The following is a 23,581-nucleotide window of genomic DNA, read 5'->3' as shown; positions in this document are numbered from 1 at the left end:
CAGTATTGTTCAATTTACATGTGCACACACCCGAACTATGTAGTTAAAAAATAAACAGATAAACACACTTAATAACTTTTGTCAAACACACTGAGTTCAAACAGCCATGTGTGTAACCCCCTGCCATAACAAACAAGCATTTACAATGCAATGGTCTCGGCAGTATTAAAGATAGAGCTACTGACATTTTCTTTTTTTTTTTAATCATAAACAAATGGTATTGTCATTTAAGACACCCAGGTGACGTAAACTTTCCAGGCAGCCTTATGGAATTTGTGTTTGCCTTTACTCCCTCTGTTGGTAGATGGTAAACATCGAATAGCCAAACTGTATTAAAATTGTAGTAATGACTTCAAGTACAGCTGACAGACTTCAGTTGATAGATGAATTCCTTATGCATAACAACATTTCAGGCGTGTTGTTAAATAAAGCAAAGACACCCACGTTTCTGTAGCTACAAATCATTTACACCTTAATTTAATCTCTTTTAGGGCCATTTGGGTAAAAGAAAAGAACGCGCCAACACATCGGCCAAAAGCTTCAAAGAGTTTCCCTGGGCCTCCGCCTCTGTACACGCCCGCCCCCGCGCGAAAAACCATTGAATTCTGGGATTTACAGCTTCCTTCCAGGATCACCTGTGCTGCAGTTTAAACACAAGTCTGTTGCTTCAGCTGTCTAACCTCTTGCTTTCTGCTGACTCCTGTTGACCCCCGGTTTTTATAATTGTGCCCGTGTATTTGCTTGTGCAAATTGGGTTTTTGTAGATGACAAAAAAAAAAGAACAAAAACACGAACCATCGAACACTTCAGGGCTGGGGGCGCGAGGCTTTGATCATTCCCCCGCAGAACGGGCAAACATTCCGCCAGCAGGTCGCTACTACCGTTTTATGCTCTTAATTATTGCGCCAAGATACCGAGATGCGTAAGCCGTCCCGTTTTTTGACCCATTTATTTTATAAATATTACGATAACTTCGTAGAAAAAAAAGAACTGGGTTCAACCGGAGGTAAAAAAAAAACGTTTGTGGAGTTTATGGGGTATAATTTCCCAACCATTAATTTAAAGACTCCCACCAATTTGCTGAACAACGAGGACGAATCTCCCAGTGCACTTTTAACGATGCATCAGACCCAAAAGGAAGAAACAAACCTGACGGAAACAGGTCTTTGGAACGATGCCTCGATATTAATTGGCTTGTGTGGCAACCTAGAAATTAAGGCACAGCGTGTCAATTCCTGCTATCTTTTAGAAAGGAACACAAACAATCAGGGTCGGATTGGTACCCAGGCCCGGGCATCGAAGGAAAAAAAAGTTGTGCGCGCGCACTCGAAAACGAATCATAGCGTGGGGGCGGGACTTCCGTCTTGTGCGCCAAGCCCGCGCCCCCGGAGTTCCTGGTCCGAGGAGCATTGGTGACGCGGGGCTCCCATGCCTGAGGGAGAGCCCCGCGGAGGCGACAGAACACCGGATTGGCGGTAAGTGGGCCTTGGGGGGCGCTCGTGTGTGTGTGTGTGTGGTTGAGTGTGCGCGCGTGTGTGTGTGTATGTGTGCGACGGCGGGGGTCTCTCTTTATGTGTGCGTGTATGTGCGCTTCTGTGTGTGTGTGTGTCTGTGTGGGACGGCGGGGGGAAGAGTGTCTCTGTGTGCGTGCATGTGTGCTCGTGTCTGTGTGCGCATGCGTGGTGTGCCTGTGTATGTTTGCGCTTCCCAGGAGACAGCCACGGTGAGCGCGGCGCGAGCCAGTTTCAAATCGCCTTGGAGGCAATGCGCGCGGCCAGGATTGTCTCCTGGGAAGCAGACACGGCCACAATAGGTTCTCGGCGAGAACGAGCTTCCGCGCGCGCTTAGCCGAGACCGAAAAAGGTGCAATGAAGCGGCTACTGTTGGCTGAGTCATAGTGCTTTTTCCCCTTCTCCCTCCCAACATTATCCGTGTTACCCCTCCCACTCATGTGCCCTCCCTACATTGTCCATGTTGCCCTTCCGCCAGCCCTAACAAAAGCAAAAGTGCTATGATGTGGACGCCTCTAACTGCATCCATGTGCTTTTTTCTTCTACCCCTCACCTCTCCCTCTGTGTTGAATCACTGTTCCCCCTCCAGCGCTGGCAAAGTCATACTGCTTTTAATTTTTTTTTAAACTTAAAGCCATACTGCAAAGCAATCCACTGCTTTAAAACATGGCTAAAAAAATATACGAAGCCAATCTCTCACGTAGAAGAGTTCTGTTGGCTTTGCTAAAGCTTGTTTTTCTAACGGTCAATCTTCTTCATGAAGATGGCCCCAATAAAACATCTACCACATGGATGAGGATGGGAAATACATACTGCCGCAGACCAGGTCAGAAAGGCACTTGAATTGGTTTGATTTAATCCTTACCCTTTCCTACTACATGGGCACATTCAATGACAATGAAACAGAGCAGGCTTCACCTTAAAGTATGTAAACATACTCCTTAATTAAAGAAAGCACCCCCGCCCCCAAAATAAAAACAATCCTTCACTGTCCAGAGCCTATTTCAATCAAGTAGGCCCAATGATGTTTTGGGATGTGTACATTTCTATTAGCATTTCATTAATGCAATCTCTGTTCGAGAGCCAATAAAAGAGCTATTCAGTCCCATTCCCTAAGCTTGAGACTGCTGGGTGCCCGATGTTGCTGTTCGCAAGACCAAGAAGGACGTCCTGATTATGTGTCAGTTCAATTTAGGGCTGCAAAAGCCTGAAAGCTGCATCCCTGTGAAGGACTGAGCCATTGTGTCAAGTACACATGGAGAGCAGAGTGTGGCAGCATACAGGAGAAGAGGAGATGTGCTCAGGATACATTTATATTGGTGGAGTTGCCTGCAGCACCAATTATGCAGGATGCAGCAAAACAGTGGCCACATATTTCCTGTGCAGCGCAGCTTTTGGAAATTAATAAACTGGTCTGTATTTTTGAACCACCTTTCACGTGATACTCATACAACACTGGGCTAGTACCATGATGTTTAAACATTATGTGGAATGAACTCAAAGTGTGCATTACCTTGCAAGGTGGGGTTATCTTACAGATCAAATTTTTCTTCGGGGGTGGGGGCATGCCTAATTTCCACATATGTTGCAGTTGCATTTGTACTGAGAAGATTCGCAGTGCTGCACTTAATTGTGCAAGTATTTTTTTTTAAACAAGTCCAACTCTTGAATAACTTTGGGTATGAAGCAGCTATTGGATACATTCGAATTAATTTCCCCTTCTTATTCACAGTGCATTGCAGGATGTTCTTAGGCCATGTTAGTATTTGGAATCTTGCATGTAGTGTCCTTCAGAGTACCAGCACCAGGACACAACGAGGCAGCACTTTTCATCTAGTATGTTTTCCTCTTGTGGCCAGTCCAGCCCAGCATCTTGGGAGTGCCCGAGTTCCATGCCCCCCAAATCTAGAAAGATGCCACTTGATTTAAGTCTAGCATTTATTAAGTGATACATACCGAATACATAATATTTCATGGCGATAGTGGACAAACTAATGCCCTGGTAACAGGCAACGCAGGCGTAAATCTCTTCTAGTGGGGAGGGCATTATTAAAAACTAAATTACCATCACACAGGTTTACCGGGCATTGCGGGGAATGCGTGTGGAATCAACTGTCGAGTGTAGTTCATTAGGAGAGCAACAAAGCCAAAATAGGAGCTGCTGACTGTTGTATCTGGTGAAATACCACCCAACATTAGGATGAGCTCTCTGAAGCTGAGCCCTAAAGGGTATATAGGACATGTTTCAGACAATCATTCCCAAGTAAAAACCTCAAATTAGGAAGTAGCAGATTTCTGAGAGGTATCGTCCACATCTAGCACAGATACCCCTAATATACTCTTCGAGCTGATGAGTAGGAGAGAATGGATGTTCCTGATTCAACCTATTGAGTACTAATAATAAATCTGAATGGATTTATAGGCAAAATCAGAATACCACCAAGCAAGTAGTAGGTTAGACACTTGCTCCACTAGGATGAAGATAAAATGCAACAAGGTATAGTCAAATTATTCATGTGTTCTAAAAAAATGGCCCATGACAGACGCATATGAACTCTTGATTAGGTTTTACGTACTTGTTGCTAAGTTTTAGCTAAGAGCAATAAAAATATGATGTCACCAACTTTAAAAATAATCAAGATGCATTTACTTACATGGTTGATGTGATTACTTTTTCTCTTTTCCCTCACTGTAACAGAGCAACAAAAAAAACAGATCAATGAAAATTTGCAATTACAGAAAGGTAGGACTGCTTGAACAAAAAAGCGCAGAAAAATCGCACACTGTAAAATACTATTTAACCAACAATTAAGCATATCACACGCAATATATATATATATATATATGTATATATATATATATATATAAAAATCAGATCCTGTCCACCTTGAAATACTTGCCAAAGACAGGAACGGACCACTACTCCGGTTTCAAGTGAAATTAAAGTGCTTTATTCCTCCTTTTCCTCCAACATGACGCGTTTCGACTGGTCTTGATAGATAGCCAGATAGATAGATAGATAGATCTAGATCGTTCCAGGAAGCCCCTACCGGGATTCCGCCCGATGTTTGGTGGCGCGTTGTGCCGGTGGAGCAAAACCAGCAATTCAGATCCATACAATAGCCAATAAATGCGCGCTCTCAGAAGTCAATAGTGGAGTTCAATTTAATCTCAGAATGTTTGTGATTGTGTGCACTACATAGACATGGACCAAGACATAGACAAGGGACTCGTAGTCAAAGTCATTGTACATTTCACCACAAAGCAGCGGCTATCTTTGACCTGTTACTGGTATAAGAGAAAACATTAATATGCATGAATTTCTTACATTATGCAAGATAAATATGATGTTTTGTACATTGTTTTGTCACAATAATCGTGTTTAAGTTAATGTTAAGAGGAGTGAGACAAAAAGAATAGTAATGGGGTCGGGTGAAAGCTAGTCCCATGTAGGACACTATTGGTTGCCGTCTCTTTTCTGAATAGTATGTATTAGATCATTCTCAATAAAAACCTTAGTGTCCAAAAATGCAATTTCCTTTTTGCTGATTGTGTACGTAAAGGATAGCCCAATGTCATTGCTAGATAATTTCTCATAGAGCAGTTTAAAATCCTCCTCTGTACCATTCCAAATTAAACATATCATTGATGTACCAGACCCAGAGAACGGTTTGTTCCAATGCATCTTGATTGTCCATACACCACGCAATTGTTTTCTCCCACCACCCCATTACAGTATTCGCGTAATTTGGTGAAAATGAGATGCCAATGGCAGTACCACACTGTTGTTTAAAAAACTCTAAATTGAATAAAAATATATTGTTTTTAAGACAGTTCTCAAACATTTTCAACAGTAGTTGTGCATGCTTTATATCCATAATGCTCAGTTGCTTAAAAAAAATAGTAGCAGGCTTCTATCCCCTCATCATGCCGTATACAAAGATACTACATCTATTGTCAATAACATATTGATGACTCCACGTTATCCCATTCTGGACTCTAAGGAAATCACCTGTGAACTTTATATATAAACTCATGCTTTGAGCTATAAGTGCCAAGAATTTATCAACATATTGTGATAGGTTTTTGTATAATAAATCACACGAGGAGACAGTGAGTCTCCCCGGCTGATGTTGAAGAGTCTTATGTATTTTCAGTAGAAACCATATTGTTGGTAATTGAGGGAAATCTTTAGTCAGAAATTTAAGTTTGTCATTACTGATGAGGTTTTCATTGTGCCATTGCTGAAGTTGTATATTTAAATCCATGGTCATCTTGTTGATAGGATTAGTTTTTATCCTGCAGTAGTCAGTAGTGTCATCCAACTGTCTCAACGCCTATTTGACGAAATCTTGTGTATATATATACACACACACACACACACACACATTACCTACTGGCGGTCGCCAGTAGGTATATATAGTTAGGACCTAGTTACCATAGGAAATCCCCAACATTCTAGTGGGAATAACTTTGGCGCTGATTGAAGAGCCTGCGTGCAATTTTCTTTAAAATTGCTTCGCTCTGCTCCTTCCCTTAAAGTTTCGGGGGGATTCGTCAAGGGGGGGCAGAGAAAAAAGGGGGGTCCCAAAACGTGTTTTCCCCATGGTAATTTCCTTAGGGGCCTTTAGACACGGCTACAGCCCGAACGGCTGAATGGAATTACACCAAACTTGGCAAAATGGTAGGGCCTGGTATGCAGATGTGCCTTTGCTATGTTTGGTGAAAATCCCTCCAGTAGTTCTTGAGAAAATGGAATTTGAAATTATTCAAATGGCATTTTCTAAGGGACCTTAAGACACGGCTACAGCCCTAACGTCTGAACGGAATTACACCAAACTTGGCAAAATGGTAGGGACAGGTATGCAGTAGTGCCTTTTCTATATTTGGTGAAAATCCCTCCAGTAGTTGTTGAGAAAATTGAATTTGAGCAAATTATATATCTATATGCGCTCAACATTCTATTGGGAATAACTTTGGCGCCGATTGAGGAATCTGTGTGTAATTTTCCAGAATTTTGGCCCGCTCCGCTCCTTCCCTGAAAGTTTCGGGGGTAATTAGTCAAGCGGGGGCCGAAAGGGGGGTCCCAAAACATGTTTTCCCCATGTTAATTTCCATGGGGACCTTTAGACACGGCTACAGCCCGAACGGCTGAATGGAATTAGACCAAACTTTACAAAATAGTAGGGCTTGGTATGCAGATGTGCCTTTGCTATGTTTGGTGAAAATCCCTCCAGTAGTTCTTGAGAAAATTGAATTTGAAAATTTTCAAATGGCATTTTCTATGGGACCTTTAGACACGGCTACAGCCCGAACGGCTGAACGGAATTACACCAAACTTGGCAAAAAGGTAGGGACCGGTATGCAGTAGTGCCTTTTCTATATTTGGTGAAAATCCCTCCAGTAGTTGTTGAGAAAATTGAATTTGAGCAAATTATATATCTATATGCGCTCACCGTACGCGCACCGTATGCGTACCCTTACGTGCGTGAGCGAGTTTCTGATTGGCTGGCAGTCGACTGTCAACATTCCAAACTGTCCAAACAAGGAAGTGTTGAATCTTGTTCTTCAGGAGAATTGAGGCACAAGAGAGCCCAAAACAAGAGTGGAAAACACGAAAAGGGGGCAGGGTTGAGACCCCCCATCCCTCTAGCCCTTCTCAAGGGGTCCCAAAAGGAAAACTAATTTGAAAAAATCGCGGGGTACGCGCACCGTACGCATACGGTACGCGTACCGTGCGCATACGGTACGCGTACCGTGCGCGTACCCCGCGATTTAAAAAAAATAAAAACATTTTTTGCACTTAGTGGTCCTTCTGGGACCCCCTGAGAAGGGCTAGGAGGTCAGGGGGTCTCAACCGTGCCCCCTTTTCGCGTTTTCCACTCTTGTTTTGTGCTCTCTTGTGCCTCACTTCTCCTGAGAAACAAGATGGCTGCTCAGGTGGTCCCAGAAGGATAATGACATATATAAACGTTATCCGCTAATAGATTTAGCATTTACAAAACCTTTGAAATTTATTGAAAAAAATATAAGTTTCACGCCTGATATAGTTAGGAATTAGCATTTAAAAAACCTTGCAAATTCACTTAAAAAACCATAGGTTTCAGTCCTTATATAGTAAGGAATTCGCATTTAAAAAACCATTGAAATTGCTCCTATATAGTTAGTTGTACTAACTATATTTTGCGCACCCGCAATCCACTGCTGATGATGTCACATATTACATCATTCATGACATGGTCAGTGACATCACTGATGACATCTCATTTGACATCACTGATCACATCACTGATGATATCATTCATGTGATAATACAATGCACCTGCTCACACTCTAATTTAACAGTGGGTGTATCAAAGGTTATATACAGACTACCATTCGTGAAACCATTGACACACCAATACCAGTTACTACATACGCACTCACTGATTCCTAGGTCTACACACACATTCCCTCATTCACCCATAGAATCACTCATACATACAGTCACTCATCAATACAACACTATCATATGCACTCTTACACCTATACAGACACACACACACTGCCACTCATCCATGGAGTTACTCACACACCTAGTCAGTCATGCAAAGAATCAATCACACTTCCATTTCCTCAACTATACAGTTATACACACAACACCTTACTTATTCAAACATATACTAACACATACTTACTCAATTATACAATCACTGATACAAGTACACAATGATCCATACAGCCACTCGCACATTCACTGGCTCTCATGTATAGTCATTTATATATGTCAACTCTCACATGCACTGTGTTTTACATATGTACTTACTTGGACATGTAGCACTGAGATATCCATTCACTCACCAACACACCCACTCTTGAACTTATACACCTTTTGAATCAACTGCTCACACATCTATGCACAGTCACACACCTCCCAGCCACCCACACACACACTCAGCCTCCCATTCAAATACTTGGGCAACCAATCAATAACCCATATAGCGAATAATATAGTTACTGATCAACACATGCAGCAGCTTACACAACAGACATACTGATGCACACATTCAGACAGTTTAGTCACTAACCCATGCATTTAGTAAGACACATTTAATCACTCATACACAAGTCATTGTCGTTTGGGAGTGGATCCTCTATATGAGGATTTTCCCCTGTAGGATTTGGACGACTGCTGTCGGGTGGACTGCTGTTGGTTGGATGAGTAACATTGATTACCTTGGTGGTATGAGCGATATTGTATTTCCTCCACAAAAAGTTGAGGAGGTGCCGCGTGCGCCACGCAATGGCTGCTTTCGAAACTGTAAAGTCCCCAATGAGGGAGCAGTATCATTGTCCTTCTTAATGGACTGTAATGCCTCATCTACGTGCGCTCCAAAAAGCGACTCACCATCATACGGGACATCCAGGATTTTGACTTGTACTTCCCGGCGGAAAGAGGTGAACCGTAACCAACCCTGTTTCCGCAAGACCGCTGCCCCAGCAAGCGGACGAAAGCCAGTGCACGCAATGTCAACTGTGCAATCAATAATTTCCTCCGATGTCCTCTCTCTGTCCTGCAGAATCTTTAAGGCTTCCGCCTTGGAAGCGTAAGGGATGAGGGACACCAGGGCAGACAAGTCCGACCACATCTGGCGGTCGTAGCGGCCTAAGATGGCTAAAGCATTAGCCGCCCTCACCGTAGTGGAGAATTTGCGTCCAATAGCGTCCAGGCGACGACCCTCCTGATCCGGAGGAACCGTAACTGGAGGTGTCGGATTAAGGGAACGATGTTGTGCAGCTTGAGTGACCACTGAGTCAGGCTTTGGATGAGCAACAAGGCACGCTGGGGAACCGATGGGCGCCTTGTATTTTTTCTCAAGGCGAGGCAGTTGTGCGGGTAGTGAATTTGGAGTTTGCATTAGTTTCACTCCTTCAGTCCATATAAAATCTATGATGGGTATAGTGTAGACTTGCTTGAATGGCTGATTTTTAAAATCATAGAGGAAACAGTCCTCCTCCCTCTGGACTCTGGGCAGCTTGAACCGCTGGGCTGCTCTATCCATCAGCTGATGGAAACTTGCAATGTCGACCGGAGGCGAATCCCCGGCTCGACCGGAGGAGGGGAAGGCGTCTGGATTTGGTAGTCGTCCCATTCCGCCATGTGGGTGGCGTCGTAATCATCATCATCGTGAACTTCCCCATCTTCCCGTTCTGGAATGAAGTCATCATCGTCAACAGGGTACACCGTAGTGTGTATTTTCACTGACGTCTGAACTTGTGGAGAAGGCGTTGGTGGCACTGGTGACGGAACAGTGGCAGGAGCCGTCGCAGCCGCAGGCACATGAGGCACAGGCGAACCATGTGGAGAGGGCGAGAAACGCCAGTTGTAGTCGTCCAACATATGTTGGAGATTTGAGATAAGCGACAGAGGCAGTGTCACAGTTGGAACCTGCACAGAATGTTCCTCTACCTGAGAATATTGGTTGTCATCATCATCACCATAATCCTGGCACTTGATAATCAAATCCGAAGGACTGCGTGCCACTCTGAAGGAATCACCCACAATATTGTCAGAGTCCTGCTCGGAGCCCGTGGCAAACATGGGCGAGGGAGGCTGTGGATCTGGGATGGATGGCTGATCAACTGGCCATTGACGACGATGGTTCAAGGGGTCGGTGGCGGAAGAGCCAGACCCAATGGAAGACAAGGGCACCAAAGGCAATGAAGCAAACGAAGAAGGAACCACCGTCGACGGGGTCGTCGACGGTGCAGACGACGATGGCAGAGGCATCAACGAAGTTGTTGCAGAAGGATCCACCATCGACGGAGCCGCCGTCAACGGAACCATCGTAGACGGTAAAGTAGTCGACGAAGTCTTCAGCGTTGATGAAGCCACAGTCGACGGACTTGTCGTCGACTGGACCGACGACGACGAAGATTTGAGACAGTCTTCTCAAGCTAAGCGATACCTTAGTCGACATGGAAGCCAGAGGCGATGTCGTCGTCACTGTCGCCGTCGACGATCCGGAGACGGTAGTTCTCGCAGTCACGACGATCGTCGATGCTCCCATCGACGATGAAACATGTTTCAGAGTAGAAACATGATGGGAGGCAGCAGAAGACGCCTGAGAGCCAGGTTTCGTGAGGGTAGAGGTAGTAAGGGTGGTGAAGACACCACAGGAGCCACAGGCCGGGAAAGTTTCTTCCTTTTAAGAAAAGGAGAAGGCATATCCTGCACAATACTACGTTTGGAGGCTGCTTTAGAAGGTCCAGATTGCAAACTTTCTGCATCCGACAGTGCCGAATCCTTATCTTTAAGTCTCTGAAGCCAAATGAGGAGAATGCATTCTCTGTCCTGAAGGGTCTTTGTAGAGAAAGTCCTGCAAAACTTGCCTTTACCAACCTCATGGTCGGGATAAAGACAATAAATAAACTTCTTGTGGGGGTCTTCAGAGTAAAGACACAATTTCCCACAAGAAGAGCAGGGTCTAAATAAAGACTTCTTACTTGAAGACATGCTGAGAAGACTGGAAAACTTGAAGAAGTTGAGAAAACTGAGCAGAGGTAGTACATTACGTGCGGTAGAAAATCTGAGGGTCTGAGCTCTGAGGAGAAGGTTCTGGAAGGGTGCTGGTGCCTGCTTGGCTGTAGTTTGGACTAACATAATGACAGGAATATGTTACAGGGTTTCTCTCTCTACCATGTATTCCTATGTAGGAATTGTTTTTGAGTATTTACTATGTATTTTTCTAGTATTATTTAATGTGTTATGTATTTACATACATATGTTATTGGTATGTTATTGCTATTTTATTTACCGTGGGACTCCCACTTCAACGACTGGGAATATTCAAGCATGTGAATCTATGAAAGACACCCTAATACTGAAGAAGCTCATGTTCCAGAGTTCTGGGTACCATACACTCCAATTTGGGGCAATGACTTGGGTCCTAGTTATCTTAGATCATCTTCAGAACTCTAGGAAGGAGAGAGTGATAAGAAGGCATAGACGAGTCCCTCGTTCCAGTCCAAAGGCAAATGAACCTCCACAAGTTCTCACATGGAGACTCCTACACGCAAATGTGCTGACACTGGGCATTCTCTGGGGTTGTGAAGAGGCCTAGACTAGAACTCTCCCCCAACTGGTAGATTACATCCGATGCTACCGTAGGGTGCAGACACTATTCATGCTCTGCCAAACATCTGCTCGATTTGTCTGCTCTCCCATTCAGGAATACCACTAGATGGTTGACTATTTAAAGAATTTTCTGCTGCTCCACCAACTCGCCAGACAAAGCCTCTTGACATATGCCTCAGGTTGCCACTCTGCACTGCCTACTGCAGTACCACATGGTGTTCGTTATAAGAAGGTGCCTCTTTATATAGTACATTAAAAAGAGGTATTCTGTGTAAAGAGTCCAGGTATCCCTTATGAGTGGACAGGGGCATGCTCTGGCAATCCTAAGGTGCCCTTATCTGGGGTAGTGTGGTCGAGCAGCCTTAGGCTTATTAGAGAGGAGTGTTAGACATTTGTTGCACACAGTCAATAAATGATGCAGACACTCTAAAAAGGTATCCATACCAATTTAGACAAAATAACAGGTATTTTTACATATATATTTTTTGAACCCAATAACTTTATAATCAACTAAGTACTTTATCATAATAGACTTTGTACAGTTTTTACAATGTTGAAAAACAATTTGTTTTACGAGTAATTTTTTTCCATGGGAGAAAGAATATTCAGGATATCCAAAAACTTGCAATGGGTTTCCATGGGGCCCATTTCGTTCGCTAGGTGGTAGAGGGACAAGGCTAAAAGTACCCCCTGTAGATCAGTCTTATCTGCCCTGGGGCTCTGGATGCAGAGGTGCTGAACGGGTTGCTAGCCTTGCGCACTAAGCATTAGAAAGGAAGTGGGGCCCTTGAAAAAAGATTGCAAAGGGGAACTTGGGGATAAGTTCAGGAGCTCCCAACAGGGTGCTTGAGGCGTGAGAGTCCTGAAAGCACAGGGGAGAAGTCCGTTTCTTAGGCCTAGGCTGGGCAGCTTGGGTGCAGAGAGCTTGTAGTCTGTGTTTCTCATGTATTAAGGGGCTCACTGGTGTTGGTCAGGACCAGCAAGAGGGACAAAAACAGGACAGCTGTGCCACTCTCAGTGTTTGCCTCTGCGGATGTCTCTCGTTGGCCAGTCACTGATGTCGTTGGAGTCCTAACTGAACTTTCAACAAGCTTTGGTCGTGGAAAGGGTCGAGTACCCAGGGAATTTGGTGCAGGAGGGCCAGTGGAGGTCCTATCATCTTCTGGTTTCAGCTGCCCTCTAAACCACTTCCATGAACAAGGCACGTTCCTTCGATGATGGCCCATTGGGAAATGGGATTTACTATGATAGACAAAGTCTCTATGCTATTGGCGTAGAACATGAAAGTGTCCCCTCTGACCTGCAGGACCTGAAGGGGTTTTGGAGGGGTCAGGGTGCTCAAGTACTCAGCGCATAGTCTCTCCAGCTCCTGGAAAAGGTGGGAGTCTCGGAGTTTTCCCTGGTAACAATTCACAAGAATCGTGTCTCGAACAAGTGTGCCCCTTCGTCATGTTAACCGATGGAGACGGGAAAGTCAGAGTGCACTTCTACTTCTTGTGTTTCTTATGCCTCTCCCCCGAATGGCCAGAGAACCGGCAATGGGAAGACGACAACTCGGGGCACAAGGTGTGGGTCTGTAGCAGACTTGGCGCGATGACAGTCGCCACATGGTTTAAAACCGGTCTTCCTAGAAGTCATTGTCGACACACCAAGAGGAAATTTTTCCTCAAAAAAAGACTCCTCAAAACGTCAAAAAAGATTGGTCAAAAAACGACAGAAGGGTAACTCTTTCTCCGGATTAGCACTAACTGACAAAGAGAAGAACTTTCACAGTTCCTTTTGAATCATTATGGTTATTCCTATTTGAACTACGCTACCTGCGTTGCCCATAATGCAGATTGTTTACACTGCTAAACCACTCTGTCCTAATCCTTGAATGGTGGGCTCCAACGTAAGCAAGAAAATCATTACAGTCAAATTCAGTCTGTACAGCTGGAGATATGTCCTATATAGGTGTTTCTTATCGTAGGCACAAATTTTTCTTTCCTGTGCGGTTATGCCCACTAACTGTTGACTGAATTAAACTAATTTTCAGAATCTTAATTCAATGAGCTTGCCTAGATAATGTCTTCATTCTGTTTTCCAAAAAATTACTTAATCCAATAAATACTGCCCCTCACTGTCGAAGTAAGGTCCCAAGTTTGGATCCAATCTTTACCTAAGTAATGTACACTTCTGCATGAGTGTTCTGGTTAAAACTAGGGATGGGCGGAACTCGCAGTGCTACATGAAAACTCAGGGAAATTCCATGGAGCTCCGCAAAAGGGGGGGAACAAGGCACATCACGCTGCTTGCAATGATTTTAAGCGATGGGAGCTCATTCCATGCTGAAAATTCAGCGCAAACGGCATTATACGGCACGTCAGAGTGCTGTTTCTCAAGATGATTTTGCCACAGCTAGAGTAGATTTTCCACTTGACTGCTAGCTTTACAACCGCAAAAGGTCATGACCGCCAGCATTGGCGAAATGTCACAGCATGCCTTCCTAGCGACGAAAATCACATTAGGGAATGACGAATCACGCTCGTCACCTCACTATTGGAGATCCTAGCGAGAGAAAAACCACAGCAGTTGGCGAAATTGTGGCCAAAACTCCACCGGCTGAGCGGAATTTATCGCCCACCCTTAGTTTACACTAACTAGATAGTCTTGTTTTTATTCTATGTCAAAGCGTAAATAACGGGTAGTAAGTCAAGATACAAACTTGTAATCACCAATTCTGTTGTACTTTGATGTCTGTACCTTGCAGTATACACATAGCAGTCTATCATCAACTTGTCTGTGAATAATCAGATACTCAAACTTTGCACAACTGTCCCTGCAAGATGCTGATAACTCTTTGATCCACTTCAATTTTCCCTCCTTACGAAATGAAGGCTATTTTTCATACCCACACTTTTCCACTCTTATTTTTCCCATAAAACTGGTACATCATATATTGGTTATACAAGTCTACTGAATAGTGCTCGAATGCCTGAACTGATCTACTTCCCTCACACCAAAACTCTCATATAGCTAATTGAGGCTTTCATAATTCTTGATACAGAGTAGGTCTCTCTTGATACAGAGTAGGTCTCCAGATTGTTTTGCATTTCATCTTGATCTTTACCTACCAACTAGGGATAAATTAATGAATGCTAGTACAGACCTAAAGTTATCATACCTTGCCACTCCTCCCCAAGGCCTAGACACCAACCAGCTGTAACCAGATTTTTAAGTGAAGTGTGATGGTGCACTTTACCTGGAATAGAAAATACATGTCAACCATTTCTGTCAAGGATGAGTGGGTCAGAGAGCGGTCACAGGACAGCGCATGCTGTCAGCGTTGTACTCCTTGCCTTTGGTCAATAAGAGGCTAAGGTAATAGGGACAAAAATGTGGACCGGATGTTTGTAGATGCTACTTTCATCATATCTTAAGGAGTAAATTTAAAAAACCATGTGTTCCCAGCAAAAAAAACTTTCATTCTATATATGGACTCCAAGCAAGATGGCGGCCGCTTGAGTGGCCGGTGCAGAGCTGCGGCGAGGACGCTATCATTGATGAGACCCACAGCATAATGCACAGCAGAGCAAACCACTCGTTCAAATAAGGAGAAAGAAAGGCTCACGCATACTTTGCTCCAAGGCTTATCCGGCGCTGGAGAAGAGCAATGTGGATGGCCCTCGCTCGATACGGGTCCGCAAGGCAGCTTCTCAGGGTAGTGTTGCAGGCACTGGAGGCTGTCATTCCTGGCAGCTACGAGCCGAGAGGTGGGCGGAGTCAGCCGCGGAGTTTGACGCGGCACCGGCAGAGTCGGGAGAGAAAGCGGAAACCCTGCTTGGAGTGCACAGGGGATTGTGGTCGGACTGACTATCAACAGTGGAGGTGGCGCAAGGGTGAAATGGCTCCTAAACAAAACCTCAGCTCAAAAACAGGCAATGCCAGAAAAAAAACGCCTAAAGATGAGGCGGAGACGGAGATATCTGACGTAGCTTGTGGTGAAGAGCATCCCCCGCAAGATCAGCAAAGGAAGAGAAAGCAGGGAGCCCCCAAAACCCGATTGGCTACCGCCTCGGTTCTGGATATGCTGGTTAAGGCGGGTAAGGAGAAGGAGCATAAGGTTTTGGGAGAAAGTACTCCTTTAGATGAGCAAAATGCATCAGGGAACCTTGTTGTGCCCCTCCTAACTCAAGTACCCGTTGAAGGATCGCTGGGTGAAGATGTTTGTGCAAAGGAGGTGTTACCTAATAATAGGGGAAACTTGGTTCCGGTTCTGGGGACTTCGAGTACTGCGGAGACTAATTCTGTTGGAGTAGAAGGACTATCTGGCTCTTTGGAAGTCCCGCTAGAACCCCCAGTTGTTGAGATAGAAGATGTGATAGATGGGGCAACAGCGGGAGCCACTGGTGAAAAGGAGAGTGATCTTAGTGAGGCCTTCTTCTCTGCCTCTGATGGCGGGGGTGAGTGGTCAGAAGAGAAGGAAGAACATAGCTCGTGTGAGGAGTCAGATACCGACCAAGAAAACGACATGCCAGCCACCGCTATAGTTCAAGTTCAAGTTCAGGGATTTGTATAGCGCACTACTCACCCAGAGGGTCTCAAGGCGCTTGGGGAGGGGGGTTAATTTTATGTCGAATAGCCAGGTTTTGAGTTCTTTTCTGAAGGAGATGTGGTTTTGAGTAAGGCGGAGGTGAGTGGGGAGTGAGTTCCAGGTCTTGGCCGCCAGGAAGGAGAAGGATCTGCCACCCATGGTGGATTTTCGGATGCGTGGGACTGCGGCGAGGGCTTGATTGGACGATCTTAGTTGGCGAGTGGATGTGTAGAAGGACAGTCGAGTGTTGAGGCATTCGGGTCCTAGTTTGTAGAGGGCCTTGTGTGCGTGGGTAAGAAGACGGAGCGTAATTCTCTTGTTGACGGGAAGCCAGTGAAGGTCTTTTAGGTGTCCGGTGATGTGATCTTGGCGAGGGATGTCCAGTATGAGTCTCGCTGATGCGTTTTGGATGCGTTGGAGTTTTTTCTGTAATTTTGCTGTGATTCCGGCGTATAGTGTGTTACCATAATCCAGTCGACTCGTGACCAGTGCGTGGGTGACAGTCTTTCTTGTCTCGAGGGGGATCCAGCGGTAGATCTTTTTGAGAATACGAAGTACGTTAAAGCAAGAGGATGAGACGGCGCTGACTTGTCTGGTCATCGAGAGGGAGGAGTCTAGGATGAAGCCTAGGTTACGTGCGTGGTCTGTTGGAATGGGTGATGTGCCCAGGGCCGATGGCCACCATGAGTCGTCCCAGGCCGAGGGGGATGATCCTAGGATGAGGACTTCCGTTTTGTCCGAGTTAAGTTATAGGCGGCTATGTTTCATCCATTCAGCTACTTCTTTCATGCCTTCGTGAAGATTGCTATGAAAGCTGAGAAGGCGGTTCGGGGTGAGGAGCTTGTGCAAAGGGGATTAAGTTGGGACCACTCCTCCGCCCAGCCTCTAATAGGCAGTCCCCTGTTGGAACAGACACAATTGTCCCTGCTAGAGTCGATACACCAAGAGATTTTAGCACACAGAGAGGAGGCGCACCAGGATAGTCGGAAATCGCAGGCTGCGATGAGGAAAATGCAGGGAGGGGTGTGGAAACTCTCTAAAGCTTGTGCCACCACGGGTGACAGAGTGTCAAACCTGGAGGAGCGTGTGGTGGCAATGGAAACTGAGGTGGCAGAAGCTGTATCCAAGGTCGATGCTCAATGCTCTCAGGTGACCGATATACAGTGGAAGCTGGAGGAGATGGAAAATAGGCTTCGAAGAAATAACCTGAGAGTTCTAGAAATTTCCGAGGGGGCCAAAGGATCGGACATAAGGGCTTATACCATCAAGCTGATTCAACAAGCCTTTACTGAGTTGTCTAGTTGGGACTGGCCAAAAGAGATACAAAGAGTGCATCCATTTCCCTTCAAGTTAAGAAGGAACGCCAAGGAAGGGGATAAACCCAGAGCAGTACTGATTTTTCTTGGTAATTTTGTCCTACGACAGGCGATTGCGGATAAGGCGAGACCAGATGCCAGGAGAAATGTAGATGGTGTTTCGTACTTTGTCCGCCCGGACTTTTGCCACGTGACTGTGGAAAGACGCTGGCGTCTTAGGGGGCTGATAAAGCCCTTTCAGGATAGGAAACTTCAAGCCTATTTGATTAACCCAGCACAGTTAAAGGTCATTAATGAAGGGAAAACGCTGAATTTTTCCTCAGAAGTGAAGGCTAAGGAGTATCGAATAGTTTACCTGTCGGTGTAGTTTTGCAGCTTGAAGATCTTTCTGGATTCACTATGCTGTGCATTATTCCGCGGTTTAGTGGTTGGGTCCAGAATCGTAGTCTTTTTTTTTTTTTTTTTTTTTTTTTTTTAGTACCCCAGGTGGGCGTCGACGTCCCACCTTTTGGTGTCCTTCCTGTGATGTCGGCATGCTTCCTGCGGAAGCTCCCACCCTTGGGCGCCATCTTCGGATTCTTTTTTTCTTTTACGTTTGTTTTGTTTCCGAATTCTATGGCCATGTTTTTATCTTTTCTCTTTTAGCGCTGTTTTCCTTGAAGTTCTATGAAGATATATATATATATATATATATATATATCAGCTCGTTGGTCTCCCTCGCAACTCGGAAAGAGGACTTAAAGCACTCCGGGTATGGCAGTAGATTTATTTACAGCACACAGCAAAAGATGACAAACGCGTTTCGGACAGCAGTCCTTCCTCAGTGTCGCCGACACACAGTTTGCGGAACATTTTTGTACACGCCCCCATAGAAACTGAGAGCGGACATATTAGCAGGAGCATTAGACGCGATGCCCTACGTAGGTTAAGCGTGGCAGCCATATTAAACACATTTCATGAAAGCAAACGTTAATATCAAATCATATTGCAACATTAACGATTTCTATGAATATAGATATAAATCCTAAACTTTGTGTAGACTATTTACCACTGCCAGAAAACGAAAACATATTGCCGTGAACTGGCAGGATTAAGCAGAGGAAATGTTCCTCTAACATCAAATAAGTGACTCACTGTACCTTGAATACCGGTGACAGAAAATAATCTAGCCGTGGATCGGCATAGCTCCGGTAACCTAAGACTATATGTATTCCGGAGAATAACCTGTCTGAAAATACATTTGATCATGCTTATAATTGCAATATTTAGAAAAAATTACAATGTTAAGAAAAAATATATCTATAGTAGATCACATTACGCATAATTCATTTACATAGGATAGGATACCAGTTCTCTTATTCCTTATTACTATCCATACAAATGACGCATGTGACTATTTCATGTAGTAATAGACAGGTGAAGAATCTAATTCAAAACATACAGGAAACGAGAAGATGGGAGATTATTTACAAATGCTAAATCTGGATTCAACAGAAATACTTGATGGTACAGAATGGGACTTCACCTGATTAGAGGAGAAGCTACGGACAAAGACTACATCAGATTTATGGTGGGGTCAATTGATTATCTACCCAGGTGCACTGTTAATTCTTGCCCTACATTTAACCCCGATGGGTTCTTGGTTTGTAGATCTATTATAAATCTAGACTCCAGTCTCCTAAGACTTAGCAGTCTATCTCCTCCTCTGGGGTGTAGGGGCACATGATCAATGCCAAAATAACGCAGCAATTCCCTATTGCTGCCATGTGTTTTGGCAAAGTGTCAGGCAACTGGATAGGCTGCATCCTTATTTGTGATTGCCCTTTGGTGTTCCAGTATACGGAGTTTTACGTTGTTAATAGTACTTCCGATATACTGTAACCCGCAGGGATAAACCAAACAGTACACTACAAATGGGGTTGTACAGGTGATAAATGTATTGATCATTTTAGGTTTACTGAGACCAGGTACCTTGTATATTAAAGTCCTTCTACTGTTCTCACAGGCTCTGCATTTCCCACAGGGAAAGAACCCCTTCATGTCTTTCAGAGTGCCCACAGGTTTCGGAGGAGGTGGCATGAGATGGCTCTGTACAAGGGTATCCTTGATTGACTTTGATTTTCTGAAAGTCATCAAGGGTTTAGCTGGGACATCGCTACCTATGATGGGATCTGTTCGGAGGATGTGCCAGTTTCTTGTAAGAATCTGTCTGAGTTGATTTACTTGGTCCGAGTATGTGGTAATCAGACGTAATTTTGTCTTGGGATCTGATTCGCCAGTAGTTGGAGGTGTCTGAGCTAGTAGATGTTTCCTAGGGATTCTCAGAACTCTCCTGAGTGTATTATCTAGGAGAGCTTGGTCGTAGCCTCTAACTAGAAATCTAGCTATGCATTCATTTGCTGCTCTGACGAACTCAGAATCCAAAGAACCATTCCGTCTCAATCTTAGTAGCTCCCCATACGGGATGCTACGAATCAGACTGGGGGGGTGGCTGCTTCCACCATGCAGTATGCTGTTACCAGCTGTTGGCTTTCTGTAGAGACTTGTCTCCAGTTTACCTTCATGTACAAAGACCCTTAGATCAAGGTAGTGTACCTCCTTCCCACTTATATCTGATGTGAATCTGAGGTTCAGATCGTTTTTGTTGAGACCTTCAATGAATTCCTCTGCCTGTGTGGTGGAACCCCTCCACACCAGGAAGAGGTCGTAGATATATCGACGCCATGCGATGACATGATTAGCCCAACGCTGGTTTTCACCAGCTATGGCAACCTGCTCCTCCCACCAGCCTACGAACAGATTCGCGTAGCTGGGGGCGAAGCAGGTTCCCATCGCTGTGCCGCTGGTTTGCCTAAATAGATCATTCTGAAAGAGAAAAATGTTATTTCTTAAGCAGAAATTCAAGCATTCCATTAAGAATTGCCCATGCACCACATATTTCGCTGATCTCTTATCCAGAAAGTATTTGATGGCCTCTATACCCTGGTCATGTTGGATACTGGTATAGAGGCTGGCTATGTCCAGAGTGATTAGCACATAAGAAGGATCCCAGGTGATTTGATCAATTTGTCTGATAAAATCCTTAGTGTCTTTCACATAAGATTGTAAGTCAGTGACAAAAACAGAGAGAAAAGAATCAATGTATATAGATAAGTTCTCCGTTAGACTCCCCTTTGAGGAGACGATCGGTCGTCCCGGTGGAAACTTTGAGTCTTTATGAACCTTGGGTAATTGGTAGATGGTCTGCAACACCGGTTCTGGATTTCGAAGGAAAATAAACTTATCAGTATCTAACATTGATTTATTGCGCCATTTAGTCAGTAGGTCATGATAGCCTTTGATGCTGTCCGTGTATTCATCTTTGTTAATCTTTTGATAGTTTCTAGGATCTTGCAGTTGTTGGAATGATTCCTGACAGTACTGGTCTCGGGTTAATAAAACCACGTTGCCACCCTTGTCTGAGGGTTTCACAACTAACTCTCTGTTATGCAGGTTGGTCAAAGCATCAAATTGTGCCGAAGTTAAATTGTTCTTTTTCTGAGTTCTTTTTCCACTAGAAAGTCTATGATGAATCAGATCTTGTGTTACTGCGTCCGCCAAAGTGTTTATCGCATCATACGGCATCTGCGGATTGAACTGTGATGGAGCCTTAAAATTTGTTAATGGGGGATTGTTCTTCAATGCTTCCCTCATCCGACGTTCTGATCCTTGATGGATAGAACATCAGTGGGACACGTTGTGACTTTCTTTCTTGTTTTCTTTGTGCCTTAAGTACGTGGTTTTAATTTATGGAATTTGTGTAATTTTATCTTACGGGACAAATTGAACAAGTCAATACGAGTTTGGGTGTATTCAAGTCTTTTATTTGGGCAAAAACTAAGCCCCAATTGTAAGGTGTCTTCCTCCTCTCGTGTTAAAAGATGTTCAGTGAGGTTAACTATTGTTGGACTTGAATCTACCACTTCTTGCCTCTTTTCTTGCGAATAGATTGAGCTGCCGCTCTGCCCCTTCCTCTTCCTCTGCCAGCCACCTCGTCGGGTTCTCCGTCGTTTTCAGGTGGTTTCAGTTTTCCCCCCTGAGCCGTGTCCTGCGGATGAGATCGAATTCCAAATGAAAAGGGGTCTTCCTCCCTTCCTTACTTGTAGTAGGTCTTTCATCTCATGACAGCTCTTCCTCTGTGGCCGAGGATTCAGAGGTGGGAGGTGGTTCAGTCGGTCCAGTGCTTTTCGTTTTATTTAAAGCTTTTCTTGGACCGTCGAATTGTTTAGAAAAAGTTAGGATTCTTCCTTGTGCGTAGTCACGCTCATCTCTCAAATTTTTCTTGATTACGCTGTCGTATCTTGTGTTCATATTTGACCAGGCGTTTCTTCATCTCGTAATTGTGTCACTGTGGCTGAATCCGTTTCTTTAGCAATTTCCAGTTCCAGGGAGGCTATCTCGTCAATCACTTTTATTCTGTCACTCCATGCGAATTTTACAAGCAACTCTAGTATGGCTTTGCAGGATGCCGCAGTTACCTCCGCCCATTGCTCTAAAAGCATGGGGTCAGGACTTTCGTAGGCAGGGACCGTGTAAATACCGAGACCTCTGGGCACTCGATCGACATAAATATAATTTTGTAGGGAGGTAGCCTCCCACCATTTTCGTATCTCTCTCTCGCTCAACCGTTCCATTTTTTGAAAGAGATTTATATATATATATATATATATATATATATATATTATATTTATTTATTTATTTTTTTGTTTACCACCTACTTTCTCCAGCCTCATCTTTCTGGTGGAGGTGGGTGGGTTCGCTAGTGAATCCAGAAAGATCTTCAAGCTGCAAAACTACACTGACAGGTAAGAAACTATTCGTTTTGCAGCGTGAATCTTTCTGGATTCACTATGCTGTGCATAGACTTCGTAGCGGTTTGTTGCTATTGTGGCAGCTGGGTGGAAGATGAGCTTGTGTTCTTGAATATGTGCTGGAAAACTTTCTGTCCCACTTGTGCTTCTTTGTTCATTTGTATGTCCACACAGTAGTGTTTCGTAAACGTGTGCACAGCAGCCCATGTTGCCGCCAGGCACATGTCCTGAATGGGAGTATTTGCCAAGAAGGCTATTGTAGCTCCCTTCTTTCTTGTTGAATGGGCCCATGGGCCCTTGGCCCCTGTACTAGTTCTTGTCTAGCTTGTTTGTGGCAGAATTTTATAGTTTGAGCGATCCATCGTGCAATTGTCCCTTTAGTAACAGCTTTTCCCATGAAACTTTCAGCAAAGGAGACAAAAAAATGTTTTGTTTTCCTGTAATCTTTAGTTCTCTCTATGTAATGCATGACTGCACGTCTCGCATCCAGAGTGTGCAGTGCCCTTTCTGCTTTTGTTGTTGGTTTCGGAAAGAAACTTGGTATTTGAATCGTTTGGTTGATGTGGAACTTGGACACCACCTTTGGTATAATGTGTGGGTCCGTTCTCATCACCACCCTATCGTTGTGAATTTGTATGTAGGGTTCCTGTAGTATTAACGCCTGCAGCTCGCTTTCTCTGCGTAGCGAGGCGATTGCCACTAGGAATGCTGTTTTTAACGTTAGCATCTGTAGTGAGGCTTTATGCATTGGTTCGAAAGGTGCCTTCATGAGTTCTGTCAGCACTACATTGAGGTTCCATGCCGGTGCTGGTAACCTTTTAGGTGGTGCGATCCTTTTTGCACCTTCCAAGAATCTTTTTACAATCATAGAAGTAAAAAAGCTTTTGCCTGTTTCCCCTCTAGTGTAGGCGACAATGGCTGCTAGGTGTACCCTTGACGATGATGAGCTCAGGTTTGTCTCGAGCAGGTGTGTGAGGTACTTAAGGACTGTAGAGTCTCGTGTCATCTTGTTGTGCAGACCCTCCTTTTTGCACCATAATGTGAACCTCTTCCATTTGGCCACGTAGCACTTACGTGTGCTTGGTCTTCTTGCCTCTCGAAGTACCCTCAGGGTGCTCTCAGGGAGCTTTAGGTGTGCGAACTCTATATCCTCAGAAGCAAGGCTGCGACTTTCCGGCTCTGGATGCAACACCTTCCAGTTTTGCATGGAGAGT

The 23,581-nt window shown here is 44.5% G+C and overlaps 1 protein-coding gene across 1 annotated transcript in view; it reads right to left on the bottom strand.

Moving 5' to 3' along the window:
• CCNYL1 (cyclin Y like 1) overlaps positions 1–23,581 on the bottom strand; it is a 409,830-nt gene that overhangs the window by 256,946 nt on the left and 129,303 nt on the right. The window contains exon 3 of the mRNA XM_086955331.1: positions 4,166–4,200. Within this exon, the coding sequence (XP_086811457.1) occupies positions 4,166–4,200 (35 nt within the window). The remainder of the gene's footprint in view (positions 1–4,165; positions 4,201–23,581) is intronic.

Source organism: Lissotriton vulgaris, chromosome 2_1 (assembly GCF_964263255.1).
Source record: "Lissotriton vulgaris chromosome 2_1, aLisVul1.2, whole genome shotgun sequence".
Lineage (NCBI taxonomy): Eukaryota > Metazoa > Chordata > Amphibia > Caudata > Salamandridae > Lissotriton > Lissotriton vulgaris.
This window is presented reverse-complemented; position numbering and strand designations above follow the sequence as displayed.